The 23,396-nt window shown below is 40.3% G+C and overlaps 1 protein-coding gene across 1 annotated transcript in view; it reads left to right on the plus strand.

The window, feature by feature from the left end:
* Positions 1 to 23,396, plus strand: part of GLRA2 (glycine receptor alpha 2) — a 204,901-nt gene that overhangs the window by 151,791 nt on the left and 29,714 nt on the right. Inside the window, exon 8 of the mRNA XM_006067107.4 lies at positions 16,887 to 17,036. Coding sequence (XP_006067169.1) covers positions 16,887 to 17,036 — 150 coding nt within the window. The remainder of the gene's footprint in view (positions 1 to 16,886; positions 17,037 to 23,396) is intronic.

Genomic DNA, 23,396 nt, shown 5'->3' on the forward strand with positions numbered 1-23,396 from the left:
GAATTCATAGCACATTTGCTCCACACAGTCTTATGCAGATAAATGTTTTTATCAATACAATTTCTTTCTGAACAAGGAATTTACCATTTTAGACAGGTGCTGCCTAGAACACTGAGGTACTCAATGAATACACATTACTGGATGACATTGAATGTGGTAAGATGGCAGAGCAGAGAGCCTGGAGGCTGGTTCTGGTACTCATGGCCCCTATTACCTTGAGATTGGGACCCCATCCTGCTACTGACTTGGTTTCCTCTCTCATCACTTTCTCTTTCCCTTGAGTCATAGATTATCAGAAACCTTAGAGATAATCATCCAACACTTTTATATTTCCAAGAAGGAACCTGAGGCCCAGAAGGGTGAAATAATGTGGTCATGTTTGCAATGTCAGCCAGTGGCAAAGCCAAGACTCGCATCCCTGGCATCTTCTCATTGTTCTCTCCATCACAGCCCTGATCCCTTTTCTTAGCTTTTGTAATGCTACAGGATTGATTTCCACCAAAGGAGTAGGACTCATTTAAACTGTGTGAAGCAGATACATGCAGCTCACATATCAGAAACTGATGGGCTCAATAAGCCCAACCCAAATCTTTCCATATTCCCATTTTTTCTTTCTTCTTTTTTAGCATTCTGTACACTTAACATATTGAAATATTCAAATGCCTCCTGATAGCATGGCCTTTTAAATTTTGTCAAAGAGCTTGCTTATCTGTGTCATTTTATTCAAGAGGCTGTAGGATTTCTTTTGAATTACAAACAGACTCCCGTAGGCTCATATCTAGTGTAAGTAAGTCTAATTTTTAGTGGGTAGTTTGCAAAACTTCTCATTTTGTGGTGAGGAGAAAGGCATGGAACTGACTTGCTTCAAAATGCTGCTCAGGAAATGGAAAGAGTAAAGACCAGCTCTTTGGTAATTTACAGTAACAAAAAGTGAGATCACCAGCCCAGCCAGAGACTCTTGTAGCATGTTAATTCCCAGCCTCTGACTGACCTGGAGCTCTTTTTCTTGTTTTCTTCTCCCCATATGTAAACTTGAATGTGATGAGGGCCTGGAATATTTCCATGTCAGGTTCATTCTGAATGCTACTGAGACAGTAGGTAGCTGATTCGATTCAGGAGCTTGAGGTTGGCATGCCCCAGGCATGAGTGCCCAGGGTCTCAAGCCAAGAAGGGAAGGTTTCTGTCAAGGCGGCTCCTGTGGAGCCATCCCCACTGATCTGCTGCCTGCATCATGAGCTCACAGTAAAGTACAGAGCTGATGCTAAACCAGGTCATAGGCCAAGGGGTGGGTGCAAAGCTTCTTGGCTACCACCAACTGCCGTTCAATTGATACTGCTATCTCAGTTGTGACACGCTCTGGTCCTCTACCAAAGGAACACCTGTCCTCATCCACAGGCAGTGGCATCCCAGTGCTCAGAGGATTCAGGTGCATTGTGGGGAAGACCAGCGCCTGGAGAAGCCTCTTTGTACCGCAGAGTCATCACAGGATCCCAGATGTTCTTGAGGAAATGACTCCTCTATCACTGCAGGTTGAAATGGGCTTCTCAGACTTCCATGGTTCTGTAGTCCAGAATCATCCATTGCCCATCTATCTCACCAACCCCAAGCATCTCGGAAATTGCTTGTATCAGAAGTCTACCACCATGTTTGCCCTGGGATGATACAGAGCCTGTGCATGTTCCACAGTGGCCCACCCACTCACTCTGCAAAGGTTCAGGGTTTCAGAAATGGTTGGGAGTGAGAGATTTGGCCTGTGCTGCCTTCCTGATCCGGCCTCCACATCCTACTCCAGGGAGCACAGGCAACTTGGAAATCACAAATCAATGAGCCCAGTCTCGGGGGTGAGACTGCTCAACTTCTCCAGATTTCCTCTCCTTTCCAGCCTCCTCTCTGGGGAGCACCGGATGGAGGGCAGGAGAAAACATTTGTCACCACTGCAAAACCTACCCACCATTCCAAGGCCTTTCCCTCAGGCTGAGTCCAAAGAAGGAGACTGGACAGCTTTTTTTATTTTGCCACACTTCTCTCCTCTGCTTCCTTGTTCACAAGTATGAAATTTGAACCTGGGGTGAGGTGGGTGGTGGAGTAAACAAAGATGTAGGAAAAGCAGTCATGGCTGAGAAAGAAAATGGAAAACTGTGGTTCATCTTTCAACATTTCTTTTCATGGAAGCTACATGGCTGCAGGTGTGACGCTGCTCTTCTGTACTCACCCAGCCCACTGCCTGGATTCTCTTACCTCTTTTACATCAGATGTTGTCCTCTGGTGAAATCACAGTCCATAATGCTCCTGACTCACTCCTTGGGGACAGAGGTTTCCACAGGGGTCAGGGAACCAGAAAACCCCTGAGGGTAGAGTCAAGCCACAGTTCATGTGAATGGCAGCTCATCCACTTTTCTGCTGTGTGATCTTGGTAAAGTTAAGGAGTAACTCAGTTTTCCTATCTTTGTCTCAGAGATAACTCATAGAGTTGTGTGCTTGCAAGCGTTTCACTTCTGATGGTGGTGAAAGTTTGTTGTTTGGTTTTTGTAACAGCACATTTCAGCTCTCCTGACATGTATGAGAACTCACTACAATGAGGTGCCATTTTAGGTGAACTTAGCTTATGTGAATTTGAAATAGGGCAGTATAAAAACACTAATAAAGTCTCACTGCATGCACAGAACATGAAATACAACAAATTTACATTTATACCTCCAGGGAAAACTGTCTTGAATTATGCGAGTTTTGAATTATGTAATGTCTTCCAGAACACATCCCTGGCAAACCAATGTGACTGAGGGTCTACAATCTGCCAATTAAGAGTTAAGATTTACCTAAAGTATCTTATTCAATCTCTCAATGACACTGGAATCCTTGGGTCCCTACTTTAATATGAGAAACTTGAGATTCTAAAATGTTCATTGGTCATTCAGCTAGGATTCAATCCAAGGTGGCCTGGCTCCAAAACTCTTTATTACCTTCCTTCTTTTCCCATCTTCATATTCTCCCCAATTTTCCTCCTCTCTCTCTAACACGCACACACACACACACACACATGCACACTGACTACACAGATATCTATTCAGTGGAGCATCATCTCATTATCCAGCAAAACCCTGTGGTTGTCTTTCCAAAACTGAGATCATCCAATTGGCTCTTTTCTTCACTGCAGTTATTCTTACACTGTTGGGCAATTTGCTCCCAACTCCCTCCTCATTTCTGACCTTGCTTAAGAAGCAATGTATTGCACTTCTTTTGTCATTGAAGGTACACCCATACGAAGTAGACTATGGAAGGAGTCACTATTCCTGCCTATCAGCTGAGAATATGGTGAGCTACGTGGCAGACACAAACACAAGGAAGAAGATCTCCCCTAGTCCTGCTTCCTCCCCTTCTTCAGATGCCACTCCCTTCTCACCTTGGCTCCCTCACCCAGATGCCCACAGTTGCTGAGCCTTGGGGGTGCCTTTTTCTAGGGTGTCAATTTGTTGTTGTTTAGCCGCTAAGTCATGTCCAGCTCTTTGCAACCTCATGGACTATAGCCTGCCAGGCTCCTCTATTCAGGGGATTCTTCAGGCAAGAATACTGGAGTGAGTTGCCATTTCCTTCTCCAGGAGATCTTCCCAACCCAGAGACTGAATGGGCATCTCCTGCATTGGCAGGCAGATTCTTTACTGCTGGGCTGCCAGGGAAGCCAAGGGTGTCCCTATGATGCCTCTAACAGCAGGTGTCACCTAGGATTACTTGTGCGTTCTGGGGCTGGCCGTTCTGCCCTTCTCCTACCTCTCCACTCACAAAATTCACATGAATAGTGTGCTTTGCTTTGAACAGTTTTCTGACTACCATAATGAAACTTATTCATCTTTGGAAATAATACCAGCTAACGAGACTTGTGTGCCACTCAACACCAAAATTATCTGGTCCCTGAATGATGTTCAAATCCTGTCCTGATGATCTAAGGAGTGTCGTTGGTAACTAGTTGGTTCCTGCAGGTACCAGGCTTGGAGGCACTGCCACCTAATGGCTGTTTCCACAAACAGCACTCTCACAAGAGTTTTCGTTTGTTCAGTACTCTACCCAGAACCCAGCAAGAGCTTAAGACATGGAGAGAAAATGGGGTGGGGTGGTTACACTGGAACAGGCCAGGTAGTCAGTGCTGCCACCATCCTTCTCTGCCAAGGAAATCTGATTTTCCTGGCATCAAACAGCAGATGTGAGCTCTTTAATTAGGCAATAAAAATGGCAACTTGACAGTAAAATTGTAAAGATAAAAATGTACAACACCATGAACCTTTGGCACTGGGATTAATTCGACTGTCTATATTTTTCCTGATGACATTTTTTTACCATGACTGAATGTAGGTAAGAGACAAAAAAGAAAGTCAAAGCCAGAATTCTCATTTTCATCTTTGTTGATTGCTACCTGTATAAGGGTTAGACATGCATTTAATACACTTATTTTTCTCCCCATAAAATAAGGATGGAGAGGGTGGTGTATACTTCATAGCACTCAATAAAAGACAAATTTATTGAAGCTACCAAAATCTTTTTTCCACGTAATGGAAGCACAAGTCAGGCTACTGTGACCAATAGGTATCCATTTCAACAGCTGCATTAATCAGGGTTAATTAAAATTTTTCTTTCTAAATTGGATAAAAATAAACTGTACTGTACAGAGCAGAAAAGCTTCTATTCCAGTTTAGCAAGGGCTTGTATGCATACTTTGAGAATAATTAAACATTGACTCAGGCAGATGGGTGTGAGACATCATTCCACTTAAAGCAAGAAAAATATCTTAGTATTTTGAGATTGCCCTATAAATTCCATTTTGGATCTTTTCTATTAAAATAATAGTTGGTTTACCACAATCACTTGTGATTTTTCTCTATTGTAGAGAACTTCTGTCCATTCTTGTTCACAACCCATCCTCCTTGACTGGCTACTGGAGGAATGTCACAGTTCTCTGGGGTCAGCCTTAGGGGCTGGGAATGCGGATATATTTTAGTTGGCACACTGTCAAATAGGAGTGCTTGCTCATGATGGATGGAGAAGACACACATGCTGTAAGCACATTTAGGCAATTTTTATACAACAACAAGCCACTTTTCTATGCTGCCAATAAACATTGGGTAGGAAATGGCCCAACTCATGAATAACTGGCTTCATGACACAAGAAATAGACAAAACAAATTATGGGACTAAAGTAAATACATTCATGGCTTGATTCTCCATTTTGAATCTAATCTGAATATATAATAAATGAAAAGATTTCCTCAAGAAAAACGGCCAAGGTTTTTAAAAATACCTAGACAGAGTTGGGAAAAAAAAACACTAATAAAAAACATCTCTAAGAAATGTTAATATGATGTTAAAGTAACTCAGCAATGAACTAAACTGTACCAACTAACTAATCTGTTCAAATATCAGATAAATGCTTATTTAGTGTCATGAAAACCTAAAAAACTTCACTGACTCTACTGTTTCACCAGATATATTTGTAAAGTACATGAATTGTAAGTTCAACAGAGTAAGTATTCTTCTTTCCCTTAGTGAAAATAAATCTAGAGTAATCTCAATATCATCAGTTATTGGCTTTAAAAGATGTAAGATAATTTTATCCCTTTAGTGATTGTGAAAGGAATTTGAATTTATATGCAGCTTGAATAACTTGCCAACGAACAGAAACTATGAGGCACTTAAAGAACAAAGACTTGTCCTTGGTGGTACAGATAGAAAAGACATCCCTGAGTCTTTATCCTCCAGGAAGCCTATACTTTCGTTGGACACATAATACATGCAAACATTTAGCAAACTCTCAACTATCTGATCCTCACTGTAAGTGTATTACAAATGCTAAAGATGAGTAAGGCTATTGTGGCCTAGATTAGGCAGAAAAGGCATGGAGATGGACTTTGAGCTAAACAGAGAAAGCAGGAAAAGGGAGGAAGAACTTCCATGCTAGAAGAGTGTAGACCAAATTTCTCAGACCTTAACACTACTAACATTTGAAGCTGTATAATTCTTTGTCATGGGGGATTAAACCTGGGTCCCCCGCAGTAAAAGCACAGATTCGTAACCACTGGACCACCAGGGAATTGCCTGGGCCTTTTAAAATTAGTACAAGAAAGCTTGTGAGTGATGAGGGCTGAGTGACGGGCTTGAGAGTGTGGGAAACACAAAACCCTGAAATCTCCATGGCTTAATAGAATAAAAATTAATTTCTCTCTCACATTACATTCCACTGTGAATTGAGTGGCCCCGTGTCTTTTAAAGCAGTGTGTATTATTTCTTCCCACATTTCACTGGGGATCCAGCTGAACTGGAAATTCTAGTTTACTAGTGTCCTAAGTTCAGTTCTTTTAGAACTGACTGGTTGGATCTCCTTGCAGTCCAAGGGACTCTCAAGAGTCTTCTCCAACATCACAGTTCAACAGCATCAGTTCTTCAGTGCTCAGCTTTCTTTCTAGTCCAACTCTCACATTCATACATGGCTACTGGAAAAATCATAGCTTTGACTAGACAGACCTTTGTTGGCAAAGTAATGTCTCTGCATTTTAATATGCTGTCTAGGTTGGTCATAATTTTTCTTCCAAAAACCAAGCGTCTTTTAATTTCATGGCTGTAGTCACCATCTGCAGTGATTTTGGAGCCCAAGAAAATAAACTCTCTCACTGTTTCCCCATCTATTTGCTATGAAGTGATGGGACCAGATGCCATGATCTTCATTTTTTGAATGTTGAACATTAATCCAACTTTTTCACTCTCGTCTTTCACTTTCATCAAGAGGCTCTTTAGTTCTTCTTCACATTCTGCCATAAGGGTGGTGTCATCTGAATATCTGAGGTTATTGATATTCCTCCCAGCAATCTTGATTCCAGCTTGTGCTTCATCCAGCCCAGCATTTCGCATAATGTACTCTGCATATAAGTTAAATAAGCAGGGTGACAATATACAGCCTTGATGTATTCCTTTCCAGATTTGGAACCAGTCTGTTGTTCCATGTCCAGTTCTAACTGTTGCTTCCTGATCTGCATACAGATTTCTCAGGAGGCAGGTCACGTGGTCTGGTATTTCCATCTCTTTCAGAATTTTCCATAGTTAGTTGTGATCCACACAGTCAAAGGCTTTGGCATAGTCAATAAAGCAAAAGTAGATGTTTTTCTGGAAGTCTCTTGCTTTTTCGATGATCCAGAGGATGTTGGCAATTTGATCTCTGGTTCCTCTGCCTTTTCTAAATCCAGCTTGAACATCTGGAATTTCATGGTTCAAGTATTGCTGAAGCCTGGCTTGGAGAATTTTGAGCATTACTTTACTAGAGTGTGAGATAAGTGCAATTGTGTGGTAGTTTGAACATTCTTTGGCAGTGCCTTTCTTTGGGATTGGAATGAAAACTGACCTTTTCCAGCCCTGTGGCCACTGCTAAATTTTCCAGATTTGCTGACATATTGAGTGCAGCACTTTCACAGCATCAACTTTCAGGATTTGAAATAGCTCAACTGAAATCCCATCACCTCCACTAGTTTTGTTCATAGTGATGCTTCCTAAGGCCCACTTGACTTTACATTCCAGGATGTCTGGCTCTAGGTGAGTGATCACACCATCATGGTTATCTGGGTCATGAAGATCTTTTTATTATTTTTTATTTTAGCAGTTCTGTGTATTCTTGACTGATGTCCTAGAAAAAGGAAATTGGATTCACAAGTACTTGGCCAATCTCTGCTATAGGACACAGAGAGAGAGAGAAGAGAGAGAGAGAGCGCGCTATAGGAGTGAATGAATTTATTGAGGACCTGAAAATACAGGGAAAACTGAAGAGGTAAGAGTTCAAGGACTACAAATAAATCAAAGAAGATTCAGCAAAGGATTCAGATACATTGTTAGAAAGCTTGGAAGCGAACCAGCCATGTGTAGAGTTGAGAGTGTCAAGAGGAGAGAAGGCAAATTTCTATAAGGAGGGAAAATGTCCACTTGTGCTAAGACTCTTGCTTTTAAGACAAAGAAATTCAAGCTAATTAGAAAAGGACTTACACGTCTATACCCCACCTCAAAACCATCCTTAGCTTATATTTACTGGCACTCTAAAGCCCATATGCCTCTGCTTGGCCTTCAGTGTGCTGCTCCAGCCTGTTGTCTATACCTGACCTTGCACTTCTCACGTACACAGCACGTCCTGTCACTGGATTGTTCACCATCCTCAAGCCCACCTACCCTCTCCCACCTTCATGGTTTTGCTTTCACAGCTTCTTCCACTCACCAAAGTCGTGGCTTTCCTCAAGCCCTAAGTAATATGCCATGACATTCAGTAATGAACCCATTTCTGATTTTCCCTGTCAACGTGGAACTCCCCATCGTCCCATCACCTTTTGGTTTTTCCTCTACTTTGGCACATGAGACCATCTGCTTTATATCTGTTTTATGTTCACCAAAATGTCTCCCTCAGGAGACTGCAGTTTTCTCAAGCACCAAGCAGGACTACCAAGATGTACATCCCCAGGACAAACGAGAGAGAGAGCCCACCTTTACATTTCATGCAAAGATGGGTTCAGTAAAGGACAGAAATGATATGGACCTAACAGAAGCAGAAGATTTTAAGAAGAGGTGGCAAGAATACACAGAAGAACTATACAAAAAAGATCTTCACGACCCAGATAATCACGATGGTGTGATCACTTACCTAGAGCCAGACATCCTGGAATGTGAAGTCAAGTGGCCCTAGAAAGCATCACTACGAACAAAGCTAGTGGAGGTGATGGAATTCCAGTTGAGCTATTTCAAATCCTGAAAGATGATGCTGTGAAAGTGCTGCACTCAATATGCCAGCAAATTTGGAAAACTCAGCAGTGGCCACAGGACTGGAAAAGGTCAGTTTTCATTCTAAGCCCAAAGAAAGGCAATGCCAAAGAATGTTCAAACTACCACACAGTTGCACTCATCTCACACTCTAGCAAAGTAATGCTCAAAATTCTCCAAGCTAGGCTTCAAGAGTACATGAACCATGAAATTCCAGATGTTCAAGCTGGATTTAGAAAAGGCAGAGGAACCAGAGATCAAATTGCCAATATTTGCTGGATCATCGAAAAAGCAAGAGAGTTCCACAAAAACACCTATTTCTGCTTTATTGACTATACAAAAGCCTTTGACTGTGTGGATCACAATAAACTGTGGAAAATTCTGAAGGAAATGTGACTATCAGACCACCTGACCTGCCTCTTGAGAAATCTGTATGCAGGTCAGGAAGCAACAGTTAGAGCTGGACATCGAACACAGAATGGTTCCAAATTGGGAGAGGAGTACGTCAGGCTGTATATTGTCACCCTGCTTATTTAACTTATATGCAGAGTACTTCATGAGAAATGCTGGGCTTGATGAAGCACAGGCTGGAATCAAGATTGCTGGGAGAAATATTAATAACCTCAAATATGCAGATGACACCACCCTTATGGCAGAAAGTAAAGAAGAAGGAAAGAACCTCTTGATGAAAGTGAAAGAGGAGAGTGAAAAAGTTGGCTTAATGCTCAACATTCTAAAAAAAGAAGATTATGGCATCCAGTCCCATCACTTCATGGCAAAGATATGGGGAAACAGTGAGAGAGTTTATTTTTGGGAGGCTCCAAAATCACTTCAGATGGTGACTGCAGCCATGAAATTAAAAGACATGTGCTCCTTGGAAGGAAGGTTATGACCAACATAGACAGCATGTTAAAAGCAGAGACATTACTTTGCCAACAAAGGTGTGTTTAGTCAAGGCTATGGTTTTTCCAGTAGTCACGTATAGATGTGAGAGTTGGACTATAAAGAAAGCTGAGTGCTGAAGAACTGATGCTTTTAAACTGTGGTGTTAGAGAAGACCCTTGAGAGTCCCTTGGATTGCAAGGAGATACAACCAGTCCATCCTAAAGGAGATCAGTCCTAAGTGTTCATTGGAAGGATTGATGTTGAAGCTGAAACTCCAGTCCTTTGGCCACCTGATGTGAAGAGCTGACTCATTTGAAAAGACCCTGATGCTGGGAAGGATTGAAGGTGGGAGGAGAAGAGGACAAGAGAGGATGAGATGGTTGGATGGCAGTACAGACTCGATGCACATGAGTTTGAGTAAACTCCAGGAGTTGGTGATGGACAGGGAGGCCTGGCGTGCTGCAGTCCATGGGGTCCCAAAGAGTCGGACACGACTGAGCGACTGAACTGAACTGACCTGTGTGAATGACAGTTTCTGGAGCACCATGTGAACAGGTTCCCCAGAGTCTCATCTGGGGAGTCCTGAGAAGAATAGATGTGCACGTTAGTTACTGTCATGTCTTCTGCCCCGTCTTCCATTCAGCACCTACTACAGTGCCTTTCACATAGGAGGCCCTCAATGTTTATGTTTCTGAATTAAATATACCTGGAAAACTAACAATTCAGTGAATCATAATAGCATTTTGAGAATTTCATTAATATAAAAAGTATTTTGCAAGATTGTAGTAAAGTAGTTCAGGAATGGCTCATGTAAGCCCCCAAATCATAAAGATAATGTGACAGGGAAAAATGTGAGCTAAAAACATGTAAGAATTAGCAGCCAAAGAGAGAGAATGTGACATCAGAGCTGGATAAAAGTAACAAAAAGGCATTTCAGCCCTGAGAGAGCAGCACTGAAGGACATCCCATCATATGTAATAGATGTCTCACAGTACCTTCTACGTCCGTGTGAATAATGCATTTAATACCAGCACTTCAATGCTCGAAAAATGATCATGATTTGGAGGAAACTTGGAGACCAACCAAAATGATTAAGAGATGAGAAGGATTCATTTATGAGCAGTTATAAAAGAAGCCATTTATGTGCCTGGTCTGCTGATGGCTAGAAGGGGGGTGGGGGGCTAGGTTCACAAATGACTGAATGCTGTAAACATCAGGAAGGGGAGGAATGATGGTGAATTCTACTGGACTTTCTTCATATGGACAATCTAACAGGCATTGACAAATTCTTCTCATTATTAGGTCTTAAAACATTTAAAGGCCATCTGAATAATATATAACCGGGAATGCTGTGATTGGAAATATTCTATTATTACAGGAGCTGTGATTGGAAATATTCTATTATTACAGGAGAATAGGACTGCTCCAGAACAGCAAATACAAAAAAATTTTTATTGCTTAGTAAGGAAAGAAATATTCCAGGAATGCTTGGTGAACAGAGAGACTTAAACTGCACTAACAGTCCACTCTCAGAAATATTCAATATGTGCAATTGTGGGTAATGTTATATAGTGAAGAACTGTTGAAATTACAGGACAAAAATGGAAAGACAATGAGGTATTTCCTTCATTCCTTCCTTCTGTCATTTAAACATCTGTTTATTCATTCATCCCACATCCAATGTTTACTCACTATTTGCCAGGTCGTGGACTGGTGATACAAAGAGTAATACTATATAGGATCTTTAAAAAGTTTACAGTCTAGTGAGTCTAGTGGTGGGGTAGGGAAGCTGGTGGGCTAAAAAGAAACAGACAGGTTCAACAGAGAGTTATAAGGGAGCAAAGAAAAGTGGTCCCTAACCCAGATGAGACAAAAGTAGGAGGAATCTTACTCTTACATGTACGTAGGAGGTTTCCCGGAGGAGCTGGTATCCGAGCCAACTCATGAAGGATTCTGAGTCAATGGTTAATCAGAAAGACTGAGAATAAGCATCCCAGGTGCTGTACCACTTTGTCACAACATATGTGGGACTGACAAGTAGTTCAGATTGATGGAGACAAATAATGTAAGGCAAGTGGTAACCTTAAAAATAATAATTGGAATATACTAGGACTGTAGGTGATTTTTATTTTCCTTCTTGTTTTTCTGTCTCTCCCAAGATTTTTCCTTAACAAAATCACACCCTTATGTAGTCAAATAATTGCCAACATTTACATAGGACTTACTCTGTGCCAAACAGTACTCTAAGCACTCTGCATACATTAAGTGATTTTATCCACATAACTCTATGAACTAGCTACTATTATTTTCCTTTATACAGATGAGGAGGGGACCACTTCATGGGAAATAGATGGGGAAACAGTGGGAACAGTGTCAGACTTTATTTTTCTGGGCTCCAAAATCACTACAGATGGTGACTGCAGCCATGAAATTAAAAGACGCTTACTCCTTGGAAGGAAAGTTATGACCAACCTAGATAGCATACTCAAAAGCAGAGACATTACTTTGCCAACAAAGAGAGGTTAAACAACCTGGCAAAGTCAGAGTAAGGAATACAGTAGTGTTTCTTAACTTCAGGCATCTTATTCTAGAGTTTCTGCTTTTACATCTTCTATGTTCCTAATAACTTTCTAGGTCAGAAGCCTATTTTCTTACAATTTACTCCCATAGTCCCAAGTCTAAAAGCTGACCTAGCAAATAAACAGAAACACAGTCAAATATTAGGGAAAGGATATTCATAGCCCCCAAATTTATAGTAGCATTAACTAAAACTAAAAATCACCTAAATATCCTATCATACAGAACAATTAATGATGGTTTAGAAAATTACACAAGCACTGGAAATTATGATTTAGAAGAAAGTTAAAAGACATGGGAAATGCTTACTATAAAGATCAAAGAGAAACAAATGCAAGATACAAAGGGTATAATCCTAGTAGTATGTTTGTGTATGTTCAGAAAAGAGAATCACCAGTCCTACTGAGTTTCAGTTTCAATCTTAGCTCTGCAACCTTTTAGCTTTCTGATCTTCAGTAATAATTTAACTTCTCTGTAACCCAGTTTCCTCATCACAAAGTGAGGGTAATACAGTTGTTATACTGGTTAGAAAATTAATATATATAAAATGCTTAAAATTCTGGCTGGCAAACATTCAGTGTCAGCTATCAAAACTTTGGAAACCCTATTTAAAATTGGAAATAGATAGTACACATTCACAGGCTTCCCTGGTGTCTCAGATGGTAAAAAATCTGCCTGCAGTGCAGGAGACCTGGGTTCGATCCCTGGGTTGGAAAGATCCCCTGGAGGAGGACATGGCAACCTACTCCAGTATTCTTGCCTGGAGAATCCCCTGGACAGAGGAGCCTGGTGGGCTACAGTCCATGGGGTCACAAAGAGTTGGACACAACTGAACGACTAAGCCCAGCACAGCACAGTACACATTCACACAGACAGCTGAATAAGAATCCTTTGTAGTCTGTTGTCCAATATGTTACAACTTTATCTAGTTATTTTTCCCCTCATATTTTAAAAAATAATTGGAAGTTGAGTGACATGAGGGGAAATTTGTATTGCAAGTAAAAGTATTTGCTTTCAGATTCTGCTTTATCAAATTCTAAGATATATGAAATATTCAGCCACTCACCAAAGGGTTATGAAAGTTTCCTTTTTAACCAGATACCTTCCCAAGGCCCAGAACACTGATATTTTATTTTGGTTAAATAGTCCTGAATTGTGATAGCTTAAAAACATTTAACTTCAACATAATAAAAGCGGTATATGACAAACTGACAGCTAATATACTCAATGGTGAAAAGCTGAAGGCATTGCCTCTAAGATCAGGAACAAGGTAAGGTTGCCGAGTCTCATTTTATTTAACATGGTATTAAAACTCCTGGACATAGTAATCGGACAAGAAGAAATAAAAGGAATCCAAATCGAAAAAGAAGAAGTAAAACTGTTACTGTTTACACATGATACTATAAATAGAAAATCATAAAGATGCCAAGCAGTACTAGTAGAGCTCATCAAGGAATTCAGTAAAGTTGCAGAAAACTAAAAAAATAACTAAAACTAAAAAAAAATAACACAGAAATCTATTGCATTTCTATATACTCACAATGAATATTCAGAAAGAGAAATTAAGGAAACAATCCCACTTACCACCACATCAAAAAGAATCAAATACCTAGGAATAAACTTACCTAAGGAGGTAGAAATGGCAACCCACTCCAGTGTTCTTGCCTGGAGAATCCCAGGGATGGGGGAGCCTGGTGGGCTTCCATCTATGGGGTCACAGAGAGTCAGACATGACTGAAGCGACTTAGCAGCAAAAGCAGCAGCACTCTGCATAGAAGTTAAATAAACAAGATTACAATATACAGCCTTGTCATACTCCTTCCCCCATTCTGAACCAATCCATTGCTCCATGTCCAGTTCTAGCTGTTGCTTCTTGACCTGCATACAGATTTCTTAGGATACAGGTAAAGTGGTCTGATATTTCCATCCCTTTAAGAATTGTCAACAGTTTGTTGTGACCCACAGTCAAAGGTTTTATCACAGACAATGAAGCAAAAGTAGATGTTTTCCTGGAATTGTCTTGCTTTCTCTATGATCCAACAGATGTTGGCAATTTGATCTCTGATTTATATGCAGTTTCTAAATCCAGCTTGTACATCTGGAATTTCTCAGTTCATGTAATGCTGAAGCCTAGCTTGACAGATTTTTGAGCATTATCTTGCTGGAAGGTGAAATAAGTGCAATTGTATGGTAGTTTGAATATTCTTTGGCATTGCCCTTCTTTGGGATTGGAATGAAAACTGGCCTTTTCCAGTTCTGTGGCCACTGCTGAGTTTTCCAAATTTGCTGACATATTCACTGCAGCACTTTCACAGCATCATCTTTCAGGATTTGAAACAGCTTCGCTGGAATTCCATCACCTCCACTAGCTTTGTTCTCAGTAATGCTTCTTAAGGCCCACTTGACTTCACACTCCAGGATGTCTGGCTCGAGGTGAATGACCACACCATTGTGGTTATCTGGGTCCTTAAGACCTTTTTTTGTATAATTCTTCTGTGTATTCTTGCCACCTCTTCTTAGTCTCTTCTGATTCTGTTAGGTTCATACTGTTTCTGTCCTTTATTGTGCCCATCCTTGAATGAAATTTTTCCTTGATATTTCCAATTTTCTTGATGAGATCTCTGATCTTTCCCATTCTATTGTTTTCTTCTATTTCTTAGCATTGTTCACTTATGAAGGTCTTCTTATCTCTCCCTGCTCTGCTATTCTCTGGAACTCTGCATTCAGTTGGGTATATCTTTCTTTCTCTCCTTTGCCTTTCACTTCTCTTCTTTTCTCAGCTATTTGTAAGGCCTCCTCAGGCAACCACTTTGCCTTTTTGCATTTCTTTTTCTTTGTGATGGTTTTGGTCACTGCCTGCTATACAGTGTTATGAACCTCTGTCCATAGTTCTTCAGGAACTCTGTCTACCAGATTTAATCTCTTGCATCTATTCATTACGTCCACTGTATAATCATAAGCGATTTGATTTAGGTCATACCTGAATGGCCTAGTGGCTTTCCCTACTTTCAAATTTAAACCTGAATTTGGAAATAAGGAGTTCATGATCTGAGCCACAGTCAACTTCAGCTCTTGTTTTTGCTGACTGCATAGAGTTTCTCCATCTTCAGCTACAAAGAATATAATCAATCTGATTTCAGAACTGACCATCTGGTGATGTCCATGTGTATAGTGGTCCATTGGGTTTCTGGAAAAGGGGTTTGCTATGACCAGTATGTTCTCTTGAGAAAACTCTGTAGGCCTTTGCCCTGCTTCATTTTGTATTGCAAGGCCAAATTTGCCTGTTACTCCAGGTATCTCTTGACTTCCTGCTTTTGCATTCCATTCTCCTATGATGAAAAGGACATCTTTTTTTGTTGTTGTTATTGTAGAAAGTCTTATAGGTCTTCACAAAACTGTTCAACTTCAGCTTCTTCAGCATCAGTGGTTGAGGCATAGACTTGGATTACTGTGATGTTGAATGGTTTGCCTTGGAAATGAACCGACAGATGGAGCACAACCTTTAAAAATTGTGAATAACTGTATTGTACACCTGTAACCTATATTATTGTACACATCAATAAAAAAAAAAAACGAAAAAATGTGCTTCCACATCAGTTAGGATCAGTAGTTGAATGGAAATTATGAAATGGTTTTTCAAGGACCCAAGGCCACATATAGTTTATTTCTCATCTGAGTTTTAGAATTATCTTAATTAAAAGATGCTTACTCCTTGGAAGGAAAGTTATGACCAACCTAGATAGCATATTGAAAAGCAGAGACATTACTTTGCCAACAAAGGTCCATCTAGTCAAGGCTATGGTTTTTCCTGTGGTCATGTATGGATGTGAGAGTTGGACTGTGAAGAAAGCTGAGCGCCAAAGAATTGATGCTTTTGAACTGTGGTGTTGGAGAAGACTCTTGAGAGTCCCTTGGACTGCAAAGAGATCCAACCAGTCCATTCTAAAGGAGATCAGTCCTGGGTGTTCATTGGAAGGACTTATGCTGAAGCTGAAGCTCCAGTATTTTGGCCACTTCATGTGAAGAGTTGACTCACTGGAAAAGACCCTGATGCTGGGAGGGATTGGGGGCAGGATGAGAAGGGGAGGACAGAGGATGAGATGGCTGGATGGCATCGCCGACTCGATGGACATGAGTTTGGGTGAACTCTGGGAGTTGGTGATAGACAGGGAGGCCTGGTGTGCTGCGGTTCATGGGGTCGCAAAGAGTCGGACACGACTGAGTAACTGAACTAACTGAACTAACTAACTAATGAATTTTTAAATGTTAAGAAAAATATAAGGAAATGAGAAGTTTCAAGAGTAACCCTGACTCAGTTTTACCTCAAAATTTTGTTTTTCTTCCTTTTTTTTTTATAAAGGCAATTCTTGTAGTTATCTTTGGGGCTGGTCTCAGGGGCTACTTGAACAGGTGGACTATACTGAGAAAGATAGAACAAGGGCCTGGGGCGGGGTGTGGAGAGGGGGCTGTAATAGTCACTGCTCTGCTCAGAATCTGCAAAGTGGGATGGAAAATGCTTAAGTATTTTCTTAAGGAAAGTCTAGAAAATAATCCTTGTTGAAGGGAACTGAGGTTTGTCTGCTGCTCACACCATAAGGAACCTGGTTTCCCCAGCAGTTTTCATGGTACTTCTCTCTCTCCCTTTCTGTCAGGTCTCCTACGTAAAAGCGATTGACATCTGGATGGCGGTGTGCCTTCTGTTTGTGTTTGCAGCCTTACTGGAATATGCAGCAGTGAACTTTGTCTCCAGGCAGCACAAGGAGTTTCTGAGGCTCCGGAGAAGACAGAAGAGGCAAAATAAGGTACCGTTGACTCTGAGTGCAGACAAAGTCAGGTAGAGTTCGAGGTGTTTAACCAGTCAATGTAATTTAGAAAATAGAACAACACATAGTGAGCAATAAGCTGAAGTTAATTTTTGTCCTGATTCATCCTACTATACTGAATTACTGCTCAGGTTGGTCCTTTAAAATTGGGACAGAGTTGTCACATTTAGCAAAAAAAATTCATCAAGAGATGAATGGATAAAACAGATGTGGTATACACATACAATGGAATATTACTCAGCCATAAAAAGAATGGAATAATGCCATTTGGAGCACTATGGATGGACCTAGAGATTATCATACTAAGTGAGGTAAGTCAGAGAAAGACAAATATCATATGATACCATATGATATTCATATAGGTAGAATATAAAAAATGATACAAATGAACTTATTTATAAAACAGAAATAGAGTCACAGACGTAGAAAACAAACTTATGGTTACCAAAGGGCAAAGGGAGAGGGGGGATAAATTAGGAGATTGGGAATAACATGTACACACTACTCACTATGGAGAACAGTGTGGAAATTTCCTTAAAAACTAGGAATAAAACCACCATATGACCCAGCAATCCCACTACTGGGCATATACCCTAAAAGTGAAAGTGAAGTCGCTCTGTCGTATCCAACTCTTTGCAACCCCATGAACTCTTTGCTCACCAGGCCCCTCCATCTATGGGATTTTCCAGGCAAGAGTTCTGGAGTGGGTTGCCATTTCCTTCTCCGGAGGATCTTCCTGACCCAGGGATTGAACCCAGGTCTCCTGCATTATATACCCTGAGAAAACCATAATTCAAAAAGACACAGGTACCCCAATGTTCATTGCAGCACTATTTACAATAGCTAGGACATGGAAGCAACCTAGATGTCCATCAACAGATGAATGGATAAAGTTATGGTACATATATATAATGGAATATTACTCAGCCATAAAAAGGAACAAATTTGAGTCAGTTCTAGTGATGTGGATGAACCTAGAGCCTGTTATACAGAGTGAGAAAAACAAATATCATATATTAACACATTATATACGGAATCTAGAAAATTGTACTGATGAATCTATTTGCAGGGCAGGAAGAGACACAGACATAGAAAACAGACTGGTGGGCACAACGGGGTAAGGGGAGGGTGGTGCGAATTGAGAGAGCAGCACTGAAATATCTACATTAGCATATTTAAATTAGATAGCTAGTGAGAAGTGACTTTAAAACACAGGGAGCTCAAATTAGTACTCTGTGACAACCTAGAGGGGTAGGATCAGGTTGGGGGTGGGAGGGAGGCTCACTAGAGAGGGGACATACATATATTTATGACTGATTCACACAGTTGTATGGCAGAAACCAATACAACATTGTAAAGCAATTATCCTCCAATTAATAATTTAAAAAGAGGCCAAAAATCATATATATACTACTATATAAAATAGGTAAATGACAAAGGACCTACTGTATAGCACAGGGAACTTTAATCAGTATCTTATAATAGCTGATAATGGAAAAGAATCTGAACAAGATTGCATATATATATACACACATATATACGACTGAATCTCTTTGCTGCACACCTGAAACTAACACAACATTGTAAATTAACTATTCTTCAATTATAAAACATACAGGCACACAAGCCTGAATTTCAGATAAATGATAAACAATATTTAGTATAAGTACATCCCAGATGTTGCATGGAACAGACTTATATTAATACATTATTCCTTGTCTATATGAAATTAAAATCTAACTGAGAGCCTTGTGTTCTGCTACAGCCTAGCAACTGTAGTTGGAGATATATATTCATCTGACAAAATTACTTTAAAGCCTTGTTGTTTTGAACATTAGTAATTTGTGTGGCTTTGAGCACAAAACTACTTTGACTTTTTCATGAATTGCTTGGCTTTATGTAAATAAGGTCCCTAATCATGTTGATTTCAACCTGATAAATCCAATTAGACTGATTTCATTGTCTCAACTTAAATTTTAATGCAGAAACCCCAAATTTACATTACCTAGAAGATTGAAGTTGGAAATACATGGCTCAAAATCTCCACTTCAGTGGTTCCCAAACTTGCCTGCACATTAGAATAGCCTGGAGATCTTTCAAAAATCCCAAACCTTGGTCATACCTCACACCCATTAATCTCAGTCTTGGAATGGGGCACAAGAGTGCCCCATTCTGAAGCTCCTCAGGTAATTCCAACTGCAGACGCATTTGGGAAGCAGTGGTCTGGTTTATAATTCAATTTCATATAGGACTCCAGAAGCCTTGCATTTATTTTCAGTTTCAGATTCTAGGAGAGAAACATGCTCTTTGGTATGTAGAACATTAGTGCCTGTAACAATATCACTAGAGAACTGAAGTTAAAGTTTTACACACAGGAGATTAAAGATAGTTTTCAAAATCTCCTCCCCCTAAAAAATGATAAATTGAACCTGTTGGTAAAGCCATAATTACATACTACTCTGTCAGAGCAAAAACAAAAATGTTTCATTGTCAATTTTAATGCTTCCAAATACCTAGATGTAAAGCTGAACATTGTAAGGTATGTTATTTTTAAAATTTTTATTTATTAATTTTTGGTTGTGCTAGGTCGTCCTTGCTGCTGAAGGGATTTCTCTAGATGCAGAGAGTGGGGGTTACTCTCTAGTTGCGGTACACGGGCTTTTCATTGCAGTAGCTTCTCTACTGGCAGAGCATGGGCTTAGTTGCCCTGTGGCATGTGGACTTTTCCTGGACCAGGTATCAAACCCATGTCCCCTGCATTGGCAGGCATATTCTTAACCACTGGACCACCAAGGAAGTCCGAACATTGCAATTTAGATGTTGCTTACATTGACGAGCTTATATGTGTAAAAACTGAGTCATTACAGCATGTGCCAACATGTTTCCTTTGCATACTCTGGGCTGGTATCCTGTGTGCTGCCCCCTTTCTCTCTTTCCCTCATCCCAGCAAACAATACACATGTACACGCCCTTTGCTGCACATTGCTCAATATCAAGCCTCTCTCAATTTTCACCTCCCTGTTGGTGCTAACCATTTCTTGAACCTCTTCCATAGGTGTCTAGCACAAAGTGGCAGAAGTTTGAGGTCACATGTGCCACTCAGGAAATATTACTAGAATGTAAAGCTATTACAGTTACATAAATTGTATTCTCAGAATTCCCTGGTTTAGCTTAGTAATTACCCACTGACTGTATGCTCTCCCAGACCAGAAATAGAAAAGGAGTTTCATTTTGCTCCCTGATTCTGAATAACTGGGAATACTTTCATGGAATGCTGTGTGGAGGATTCTTAGGCTATATCTATATCTTATCATAAGACACCCGGAATGCTTGTTAAGAATAGAGAGAGTGTCACACTCCAAATCTTGTGAAACAGAGTCTGCAGGGAGGTCCCTGAGAATTACTACTTTTCACAAGTGTCCCAGTGAGTCCTACAATAAGGTTGTTTGGGGGAAACATGGGCAGTATTAGAGCAGGTGGTAGAGAATGAGAAAGATAAAAGAGTAGGAAATGAGGTTGGAGGAATGGTAATTTCAAGTTCATATAAGACTTTGTAGACCAGTATGAAAGAATAGATTTTATTCTGATTGGATTAGAATCACTGGCTAGATTCAACATAGCAAATATCAGGATGTTGAGTGGGTAGTTTATGAGAAGCAGCAGCAGATTAGTCAGGAGGCTATCACAGAAATATGGGGACATGTTGCTGGCATAGACTGTGGTACTGGTCATCGAAGTGGTCAGAGTCAAGATTCATTCATTCATTCCAAAAATATTTGATTCATATTGTGTGCCAGGAGCTACGTACATCATTAGAATATATAATTGAACAGCACAGACAAAATGCAATTCCATGATGAAACTTAGATTCTAGTGATTATTCTTTTGGGGTAAAACCAACAGGTCATGCTGATGCATTTGATGTGGGGAGGTGAGGAAAAGAGAGGAATATGTCTCAGATTCTTGGCTTCAGCAACTTGTTAGGTAGTGTTTAAGATGGGGACTACTGCAGACTTGGGGTAGAACTCAGGTCATTTTGATGCCATTAAATTTAGATGCCTGTAAGACATGCCAGTTGGAGAAGGAAATGGCAACCCACTCCAGTGTTCTTGCCTGGAGATTCCCAGGGGCAGGGAAGTCTGGTGGGCTGCCGTCTATGGGGTCGCACAGAGTAGGACACAACTGAAGCAACTTAGCAGCAGCAGCAGCAGCAAGACATGCCAGTAGGGTTAGCAAGTAATTATATAGATAAACACACCTAAGGGAGAGAAGAAATCTGAAAAAGGATCTTTGAGAGTAACCAGCAAACAATGTTTTAAATCCACACAACTGGGTAAGATCACCTCCTAAGTGTAAATTCACAAAAAAGGTAACCATGTGAGGTGATGGATATGTTAATTAGTTTGATGGTGGTAATCATTTCACAGTGTACGTTTATAGCAAAACCTCACACTGTACATCTAAAATACACTCAACTGTTTTTTGTCAATTATAAAGTTTGGGGGGGTAACTTAATTACAACATTGAGTACTGAAATCATTCCTCAAAGAAAAGAAAAAAAAAAGCTCTGAGAATGGAACACTCCACCATTTAAAAAGCCTGTCAGGAACAAAGGAAATGATGGCAGAGTTTAGACCTCACTTCCATTTGCCTTTGCCATGCAGGAGAGCCTAGAAGATAGCATGGAAGATAATGTGGGATAATGGGAGGGACCTTTTTTCAAAATGGAAGATAAAAGAACATGTTTAACAATAGGAATACTGTAGCAAAAAGGGAAAAATCAACACTGCAGTGAAAGAACACCAGAATTTCAAGGGGAAAAAAAACACCTTGAGAAGAAAGGATGACAATTCAGAGCCAAGGGTCAGGGTTAGCCTTACATGGGGACAGATATTTCAGCCATTTCAATAATGACTTAAATTAGGGTTAGTTCATTCAGGAGGATACCAAAGCAGTTAAATCATTTGCCCATGCTCATAAGCCACAAAGTAGCACAGCAAGATCTGAAGTGTGAGACTGTCTCCAGAGACCATGTGCTTTACCACTGTACAGACAAGAGGGGAGAATGACAGTGGGTGCTGACCCATTGGTAGTTTGATGATGGTACAATGTAGGGACTCCTAATTGCTCCTATCATTTCCAAGGATTATCAGGGAAGTTATAAGCTGAAAATAAGATGGAAAGAAGGGATACAGAAAGTTTAAGGATGAAAGAGATATGATATTAAATAGTAGTTTGGGAGAGTAAAAAACCAATGCTCTCAAGAGAGAGATGGGGTCAGGATGCTGAGGCAAATGTAGTGGGAGACTGCATCTGAGGTCCATGGTTATGAATTTAAAGTTTAAGCTGAAATTTAAAACTTTAATTAAAACAGCAAGCAGGTGTGTGTCCCTTTGTAGTCAAGGCTCTTACTACCATTGACAATTAAATTTGGAAAAAAAAAAAAAAAAAGAGGCATTTCCAATTATTTATCCCTTAGGAAATGACATCTTTCCAAGCCAGTGCTTTTCACATTTTTTGAGTCTAAACTATGTTAACAAAAAATGGTAACAAGAACTCGCAGTGATTGAGGGCTTACTATAAACCAAGCACTAATCTAGGTACTTTCCATACAGGAATTTATTTAATCCCCACAACTGTGAGTGCCGTGATCATACAGCTGGCTTACTACAGAAAGTCCTAGTTCTGCCTATTTTTCTGATGGCCTGTGTAATTTGGCATTTGTCCTGAATTATTAGTTCTAAACTAAAACACCTATTAATAGTTGCACTAAAATAAACTGAGATGGGTTTGGTAGACCTTTACTCTGTATACATCTGCTTTCTGTCATGGTGTGATCTTCTGGGGTGGGGGCCTACAGGTGCAGTACACAAGTTCTCACTTCAACATGTGCTGAAATCTAAAAAAAAAAAAAAAAAAAAAAAAAATCACCACCTGTGGCCTCTGCTCTTGAACCTTTCAAAAGCAATGTCAGAGCTAACACTCTTTCCAGGATAACTGGAACAGAAGTTGCTGATAAAATGAAGTGCACTCAGACAAAAGAGGCTGGGGATAAATAAATCTTTCATTTGGTCTGTCAGTGGTGAGATACTGCTGTCCTGCTAACAAGCATTTGGGGCACCAGCCTTGGCCCACGACATGGCATGCAAAACCCATTAAGCCCCTAGGCAACTACTTGGTGGGGTCAGTGGAAAACACAGGAAAATCATAGGTTTGGTGAACATGAGACCATCATCATAGAGGCTGAGCAGTCTTGCTGTGGGCATCTGAATGCTCATGATTGAATGGCTTTGTGATTTTTTGATCATTTAAATCTGTAATTGCCTTATTATTTGATAA

The sequence above is a fragment of the Bubalus bubalis genome, chromosome X, assembly GCF_019923935.1.
Source record: "Bubalus bubalis isolate 160015118507 breed Murrah chromosome X, NDDB_SH_1, whole genome shotgun sequence".
Lineage (NCBI taxonomy): Eukaryota > Metazoa > Chordata > Mammalia > Artiodactyla > Bovidae > Bubalus > Bubalus bubalis.